The sequence below is a fragment of the Egretta garzetta genome, unplaced genomic scaffold (assembly GCF_000687185.1).
Source record: "Egretta garzetta isolate BGI_Z169 unplaced genomic scaffold, ASM68718v1 scaffold187, whole genome shotgun sequence".
NCBI lineage: Eukaryota > Metazoa > Chordata > Aves > Pelecaniformes > Ardeidae > Egretta > Egretta garzetta.
Genome location: NW_009260342.1, coordinates 1,199,409 through 1,207,840, shown reverse-complemented (window position 1 = coordinate 1,207,840; position 8,432 = coordinate 1,199,409). Strand labels below are relative to the sequence as shown.

Below are 8,432 nucleotides of genomic sequence, written 5' to 3'. Positions count from 1 at the left end.
GCCACGAACCGCTCCCGCAGGTAGGAGGGGAGCACCCCCTGCAGCCCTGCGAGCGGGAGCAGCCCCAAGAGCATCAGGGCACGCGCGAGGCCCCTCGAAAACATCACGGGGGCGAGGAGGGAATGAGCCTTCTCCCTCCCTGGGCTCCCACCCTCGTGTGATTTTCATATCAATTTGCTGTGGAGCCACTTGTCTGGGCTCTGCATCGATCTCGGCTCCTCTTGGCAGACAAGCAACAACCTCATCCTGCCCAGCTTTGATTATTTTCATCCCCCCTCCGCCCCAGCCCTTAAATTAAAAGCAGCATCTCAAGCCAGCATCCTCCCCTGTGGCCCCCTGCGTGCCCACGAGCATCCCACAGTGGCGCTCGTCCGTCACCACGTCCCCACCAGCCTGGCCATCCCCTGGAGCTGCACTTTGTTCTCGGGGCTCTGCACCAGGACGGAGCTCACCGAGTCCAGGTTGTCGTAGTTGCTGCAGCCAAGTGGCCCTGTCCGTGTTTCGGTCACCTAAAGGGGGGACCCACAGGCGGTCAGGGACACAGGAGGGGACCCAGGGCATGTGCCACCCCACCGAAAGTGCTGCAAATAACCCCTAGCCAGGCTTGCGGTGCCCCACTCCCCGTAGCAAGCCGATGCTTGGAGAGGAGAACTAATTGCCTGCTAATTGGCGTGTTGACAGGCGGCAGCCCTGCCTGCAGCCCGCTGAAAAATGTGCCTTCATTAGCGTGCCCAATTTCCCATAAATAACGCGGATGTGCTAACTTTGCCTGCTCTCTGTCTCCCCTCCCCAGGGTGTGATGCTGCTTGAAGGGCTCGGCCAGCTTTGGGGGGCCGCTGGCAAGGCCGGGGCCGCTGCCTGCCTGCGCTGCCCTCTCCCTCGCACCCTCACCTACCTTGATGGCGGCCGTGGCGATCTGGATGTGGTGGAGCCTGCGCAGCGTGCTCTCCCGGTCGATGAAGTAGGAGGCTGCCAGCTGGTGCAGGGTCTCCAGCGAGACCCCCGAACTGTTCCCGGCCCCCCCAGCGGGCTCTGCCCTCCGGCTCAGCTTGCGCTTGTCCACAAAAATGGTCAGGGATTCCTCTCCTGGGGGGACACGCAACACTTTTGGGGGGCTGCTGGGCTCCCCCCATCCCCCTCCTTGGCCGCATTTCTCTGGCAGTGCTTATTTCCCCACCTTCCCTCCTTTGCCCGCTGCCTTCTTTGAGGGAAGCAAGCGGGGAGCAAGCACCCCCCAGCACTCACCTCCCAGTGTGGCGGCGAGCAAGAAGTGGGTCCCATACTTTTTGATGAGACTGTCAGTGATCTGCTGGGGGCTGGGCCGCCGCCCCAGCAGACGGATGTTGCGGATGAATTCGGGGGCCAGGGAAAGTGGCAGGCTGAAGAAGTCTTTCCTCTCCAAGGCCAAATTATTCACCTTCCAGCGAGCAAACTCTCTGCAGGAGGAGAGCAGTGGTGGGTGGGGAGAGGGTACAAAGCCCGTCTGGTCACCCCCTGTGCTCACCGTCCCCTTTGCTGTCCCCAGTGTCCCCCATGGGACAGGGGATCAGTAGGTGGAAGGACTCCTGCTGGGACCATCCCCACCTCCCCATCCCTGCGGAGGTGAAGGACCCGCTGCGTGCTCTTGCCAGCCACAGACCCAGCCAGAAGGAAACCTTCGTCCCTCCCTAAGCCATCGATGGCGATAACAAGCTACAAGCAGCGGAGATGCTTGACATTGATTAATCAGGCACCTCCGGCAGGCATTAATCACAGCCCAGGGCAGGGCCACAGCCTTTTCCAGCCCGCTGGGCTGGATGGGCCTCATCCATCCCCATCCCTATGGATCCCAGTGAAAAACTGACACCTGGGGCTTTCATGGTTTTAGGTATTGGCAGCATTTTGTAGGAAGCAGGAGGTGTTGGAATGTGGTGAGGTTGGTGGTGGGTCCCTTTCTAGCTCTGGAGGCTGTGAATGCGCCTCCCCTTCACATCCCCAGGCCCTTGGGGTAGCCTGGCCCTGGGCGGGGGGGGGTGACCAGCCTCAAACTAGCAATGGCCCCCTAAAGAACCAGCAGCCATTTTCAGCCTAATCTTCAGGATTTTGTTCTAATTAAAACCAGGCAGCAGCTTTCAGACAGTTTAATTAGGACTGGTTGGGAAAGGACGGAGAGGAGGAGGAGGGAGGGGTGGATGGATGCAAAACAGCTGAGGGGCTTGGCGGGTGCTGGTTTGCCTCCCACCATGATTTTTGGGCCCAGAGAGTGGCGTGTTGGGGCCAGGAGCAGAGCTGGGGGTGAGGCTGGGGGGGATGCTCCTCTCCCCATGCACGCACACTCCCTGGGCACGAGCCAGCTGCTGTCCCTCCGGCTGCTCCTTCCTGTCCCACTACCGTCACCGGCAGCATCCCCAGAGGATGCGGGTCCCTGGGCATGGCAGTGTCAGTGCATAGGAAAGGAGCGAGGGGGGAGAGGAGATCTCTAGGGGTGCCTGGCTGCATAACAAGGCTGCCATCCCGGCACCCACGTCAGCTCCCCGGGAGGCAGCGGCCAGGCTTTGCTCAGCTGCTGGAAACCCCCGGGGCTTGGCATCAGCAAAGAGAGGAAGGGAAAGGCTCGTTAGCAGGAGGCGACAGCCCCAATTAGCACCGGGAGGCAGTGGAGTATGTTTCCCACGCTGTCATGGGGTGGCCCTTTGCTGGGGTCAGTGGGCCCCACCGCTTCTGAACCTCATTCTCTCCTGGCAAGAAACCCCTCCAGCACTGGCCCCCCGCATGTAGCATCCCATTGCCGTAGTCTATGGGGCGATGGCACCGGGGACATGCCAGGGGGTCAGTCAGGGTGCTTTTCACAAGCCCCAGCAGCATCCCAGCCCCAGATGGCTGGCAGTCCAAGCAGGCTCCGTAATCCAGCACAGAGATATCTTTGTGCATGGCAAAAGGACAAGGGAGCATCCCTCTGTGCCTCTCACCATAAGGGCTGATCCCATCTCAGCCTGCACACCAAAACACTCCCAGCTTGGGGCAAACCCAGCCCGGAGCCCATCCCAGCCATGCCACTAGCATCCTGGGGGGCTGCTGTTATACTCCCTGGGAAAGCAGCATCTCACATACACCCACCCGCGGCCTCTCCCAGGGAGCAGCCTCCTCCCGCACATAGGGGTCTGCTCTGCTGTGCCCTCTGCAGCCCCCCACACTGCAGCCCCCTCCCAGGGTGCCCGCCGAAGGGCTGGCCCCTGGCGCTGCCTCTCACCTGTAGATCCTGTACCTGGTGGTGAAACCCTGCCGGTAGCGCTCCATGAAGTCCACATAATCCTGGGCTCGGTAGAAGGGTCCCCGGTCGGTGAGGAGCCAGTCAAGGGGTGCCCGGCCAGAGGACGAGGAGGATGAGGAGGAGGAGGAAGGGGTCGCAGCGGCGGGATGGTGCTGGGGCACCCTGCCCCCCCCCTCGTCACCCCGCGGCGATCCTCTGGGACAGCCCTGCCCTGCAACAGCACCGCACAAAGCGGGGAGCCTGTGAGGCCGGTGGCACGGGGCGAGGTGCCAGGGGGATGAATTTCAAATATAATATATAAACCGGGTGCATCCACAAGGCAAGGGAAATTGGGGTTTTGCTTTGGAGAGGCTGCTGGGATGTGGATGAAGGGAAAGCCTTGCTCTGGGGAAAGCCATGTGTCAGGCATGGACCAGTTGTGCCGCAGGAGGTAAGAGTTCATGGGGTGGGGGTGCTGGCTGCTGCTGAAGCTAAATGAAAATTTGTTTAGTGAGGAATTTCTGGCTTTTTCTCCATGTTTTTCTCTGCCATGCATCAGGCCAACAACCCAACCTTGCTGCTGTGGGGTGCCCACGCAGTGGGGATGGTGGGCTGCCTCTGCGCCCTGCACTTCGGGGATGCCTCTCGCGAGCATGTGCATCTTGGTTTATGGGGGCTAAAAAAATAAGAAACATTGAGAACCGGAAAAAATGAGCTTCTCTAGGTATGGGCTGAGCCGTATGTGGTTGATGTTAGACCTTCCTTTGCATCCTGCCGGTGGCTGAGGTGATGGATGAATGAATGGATGGGTGGGTGGGTTGATGTCCACCCCAAGGCTGGCTGGGCTGATCACGCTGGTGTTTTGCATGCAATTAGCATTTCTCTCAAGACAAGATCTTGCTGGTCTCAGTTCAGGGTGGCACTGTCTGCGGGAGCTTTGCTGGGTGCAGCGGCCCCAGAGCCAGAGCCTGAATTTGCAAGTGCAGCTGGGAGATGGGGTGAAGTGTCCTGCCAAGCAGCAAGAGCTGTTTGCCTAAAAATAGGGCCCCCATCACCGCAGTGCTCCCAGGGGAGTGATTTTTATTCCAGGCAGGTGGCCGGCAGGGGCCCGGCACCCAAATGCTTGCCCCTGCCGAGAACACACCAGCCCCGCGCTTTCCCAGTCGGGGCTTTGCTGGATGAATCATCGCACTTTAACACGTATTATTATTTTTCAGATTTTTTTTTTTTCTCCCTCTTTTCTATTTTTAAACCCTTAAGGGTGTGCTTTGATTACGCTTTCTCAGCTTCTCGCTCAGCCCTCGAGGCCAGGGCCCTGTTAATTTTAAATAAAAGCTGAGATTTTCACATCACCAGATTGGGGGTGCCAGGGCAGCGGGGCAGGCAGGAGCAGCAGGCAGGGTTTTTTCTATTTCCCCCCCCCCGCACTGTTTTGACACATGTCACCCTGGTTTCTCCTAGCCTTGCAGGCAGCCTGCATAATGCCCTGGTCGTTGCCTCCTGCTCCTGGCATGTGGAGTCTCCCATGGCCATGACATGGCCAAATCCTGGCCCGAATGAACGGGCTGCCACATCAGGGTGGGCAGGAGTTTTTGGGACCAGCAACTCATCCTCACTCCACACCTCGAGGGTTGGAGGGGGTGTCCCTCCCCGAAACGTGGCTGCTCACGGACATGCTCGTGCACTGCCACGTGTGGGTGATGGCTGAGCAGCTGAGGCACTTCAGCTGCTCTGAAATCTTCCCTGCCTGCAACCAAAGCTGGGCAGGGGGAAGCAGGCAGCCAGGATGCTGAGGCTGCCCGAAGCAGAAAAGCGCCTTGCTCTCTTCCCCAGGAATATCCATAGATGCAATTAAAATTGAGGTGGCCCATGGACTGAAGGAGCATGTGAGGCTCGGGATTAAACCCTCCCTGCCACCGGCTGCCCTGCAGCTGTGGGTCCTGCTGCTGCGCTCTGTGGGGTGACCTGGGGAGCTGTGACAAGCTGCCATGCCCAGGAGGGCACGGTGGGAGCCAGGGCCTGGCAGCAAACCCTACGGATGGTTCAGATGCTGACTGTGGGCTAAGCCCTCCGTGACTTGGTCCCTCTCCCACACAGCAGGGAGGAAAGCAGCACTCCAGCTCTCAGCTGAGAAGCCGAGGTGAAAGCATTCCTTGAACAGCATCTTTCTAAACCCTGCTCATGGAAACACACTGCTTGTAGCATTAAATATGGCTGTGCCAGCAAAACACCTTGCTTAAATAGCCGGCGTGCTGCGTAGCCTGCCTGTTGCAACACTACTTCACACCACCATGGACTGATATGGACGGTCTCGCACCGGTCACCCTGCCGCCCTCCCCAAGGCTTTCTTGGTGCAAATCAGGAAGACCTGGAAGCATCCTTCATTTGATTTGAAAGCACAGGGAGGATTTTTGGGAGAGGACCAGGCAGAACACTGTCTCTTCCAGCACACCATCCTGGGTGCTAACAGATTCCCTCCAGCACTGACCCGTCCTTTGCCGCCACCACCACCATGGGGGTCACCCCCATGTGCCATCCCCGAGAGGGGCTCCCTGTGCTGCTCTTCCCCTGCAAATGTCTTCTCCCACCTTCCCCTCCCAGCACCACAGCTCAAAGCAGCAAACCTCTTCTGGGCAATCATCATGGGGACAGAGACTAGGAATGGGGCCGCCTTGGGCCACCTCTTCCCTTGGGCTGCAGTCCTCAGATCAGCTAGAAACCACTTCAGCCTGCTCTGCTGCCTTCCCTGGGGAGGTTGTCCTGAGATTCAAGCCTGAGCATGGGATGTTTCCCTGTGGCCATCTCCTGGTTTACTGCAGAGCAGCAAAAATAGTCAGAATTGGGTATTTCCAGTGCTTTACTGGTGCAAATCCAGCAAAAGTCCCCTCCTGGTGTGCAGAGTGCCTTAGAGCAGCCAACTTTCCAGCCTTGCTAAATGAGCCCTTATTTACACCTGCCTCTTATTTACACCATGAGTGCTGGCGCCTCTGAGCCGGGCTCTTGCCTGGGGATGGGCGCTGACGCACACGAGCATCCTTGCCAACAGGAACTTGAAGCACGGCATCAGGCAGGAACGGGCAAGCTGTCGTGGGCAGGAGAGCCTGCACGGGGCCTGCGCTGAGACACGCGGCGAGTTATCCCTCAGGAGCAGCTTCCCTGCACCATCGTTAGCTGGGATAATTTATTCGCTCGTATCAATCAGGGGTTATGTAAAATAAGTACATGCAGAAATTGCTATAGCTCCATATAGTCTTTAGTCCACTCGGCTGCCTGGGGGAAGGGGGGGCTCTGGTTTTGCTGGGGGGCTGCTGCCGCTGCTCTGCAGGGTTGAGGGCAATGCTTATCGGCACGCACCTCTGCCTGCTCACACCAGCATCTTCCTGGGATGCTGGGGAGAGCAAAGCTCTTCTGAAGCAAGTAATCCCCTTGGCCTTACTACTAGAGCTGGAAATAACTTTCTAATGACTTTTCCTTGATCCAAAAGAATGAAGATTTGATGAGAAGCATCTGACTACTCAATTTTTTTTTTTGATTTAGGGTTTTGCATCACCAAAGTTGGAAAACTTCCAGCCTGTTAATTTTTTTTTTCCTTCCCCCTTCTATAAAAACCTTAAAGAGAAGGAAGAAGAGCGCCAGTGTAAATATTCTTGGCAAACTTTCCCAGGACCACAACCTCCGTCCTGGCCAAGTCTTCCTGATGCTGTTGCAGCCCTCAGCGTCCCCGCTGTCTGCAGCGGAACACCCCGGTGTCCCTCCGGTGGCGGCTGATGCCCAGACTGTCAGTTGTCACAAGCTGCATCTTAAAAATAGCTTGTTGCAATTTCTAGAGGCGCCTTCCCACCCTTAGGTTTGAGGTTGTAACCGGATTAAGTCTGTGGTGGGTGTCTTCATCCAAAATGGCTCAAGAGACCAAGGCAGGATGGTGCGAGGTGTGGACAGGGATGCTCAGGTGCCCAGCAAGCAGCTCGAGTGAGCTGCAAAAGCCTTTCTCTACTGCCCTTGGAGCTGGTGGTGACAGCGGCAACATCCTGCAGAGTTATGCAGAGGTCCTGCTTGCTTCCATGCCGACAGCACCTCTGGAGCCACACGCTCCACTGCTAATCAGGCAGAGTTCGATAATTAAGACGTTAGCTAATTGTCAGGGACATTAACATTGATTTCTGCCCTTTCATGCTGCAGGAGCGGATCTAGGGATACGTAAACTGGGAAGCGCACACTGGGGAGAGGCTGCGGTGGTTCAGGAGGGCTCTGCCCCGGCTGCTGCTGTGTTTGCTGGGTGCCGTGGGACTCCAAACGGGAGTCTGGCACTACCCCCTGTAAATGCAGAGCCGAAGCCTGGAGCAAAAGCAGCACCCAGTGTCTGTGCCAGGCAGAGCAATACCTGTTGGTGGCAGAGCTGTGGGATGTGCCCGGCCACGGGGGGGCTGGTCCAGAGCAAAGGTGCATCCGTGTGGGAGCAGGGAGCAATGGGGATGGGTCTCGAGCTCCCTGCAGATGGCTTTTAGTGGGAATGAACATAAAACTTAGCAACTGAGTCACCTTCTCATTAAACATGGGAAAGCTTTATCAAATTAAGGCCACTTAAAAGAGTCTGGGCAGAAGCTAAGTGCAATTTAGTTTCTGAAGTGGATTGACTCAGCTGAGCCATGCCTACGTGAATTCATGCAAGCACCCAGGGCACCTCTTGCTCTGCTGCTTGCACCCCCTGGGACAGACAACGCAAAGGGCTCAATCCTGCAAGACGCTCAACCCCTTGCTCCAGAGCCACCAACATCACTTGGGGCTTCATGAGACACAGCACCCCACCATGCCTCTCCCTGCCTGTGCCGCTGCCTCCTCTGCCCTCCCCTGCTCTGTCCTGGTTTGCAATGAGCAGCTCCCAGAGCAGCGCACCACACCGCTGGGCTCGCGTCCGCACGCTTCCAAGGAAGCGCCGGGGCCTCATCGATCTGCTGGGGTAATTAAGAGAGCGAGCCAGGCACCGCCGTAGCGACAGCAGCACAGTAATGGCTGGCAAAGTGGGCACGGCGGGGTGCTGTCAGCCGCCTGGCACCCAGCCTGCGGAGACGCGGCTCTGGGCAGCAAGCACTCGGGACAGCCACCTTGAAGCCTGCCATCCCTGCCCAAGCAGCAATGTTAGAGATCACAATGGTGGCTGTGAACTGATTCTCACTAGGCTCCCGCAAACCGCCCTCCGTAGCCC

General features: G+C 57.9%; 1 protein-coding gene across 1 annotated transcript in view; it reads right to left on the bottom strand.

Moving 5' to 3' along the window:
• The window catches only part of BRINP2 (BMP/retinoic acid inducible neural specific 2), a 6,104-nt gene extending 2,214 nt beyond the window's left edge, over nt 1-3,890 (bottom strand). The window contains exons 1-6 of the mRNA XM_009642690.2: nt 3,803-3,890; nt 3,230-3,461; nt 1,246-1,436; nt 896-1,086; nt 390-509; nt 3-38 (exon numbers count right to left, since the gene is read on the bottom strand). Coding sequence (XP_009640985.1) covers nt 3-38; nt 390-509; nt 896-1,086; nt 1,246-1,436; nt 3,230-3,461; nt 3,803-3,890 — 858 coding nt within the window. The remainder of the gene's footprint in view (nt 1-2; nt 39-389; nt 510-895; nt 1,087-1,245; nt 1,437-3,229; nt 3,462-3,802) is intronic.
• Nucleotides 3,891-8,432: the final 4,542 nt, after the last annotated feature.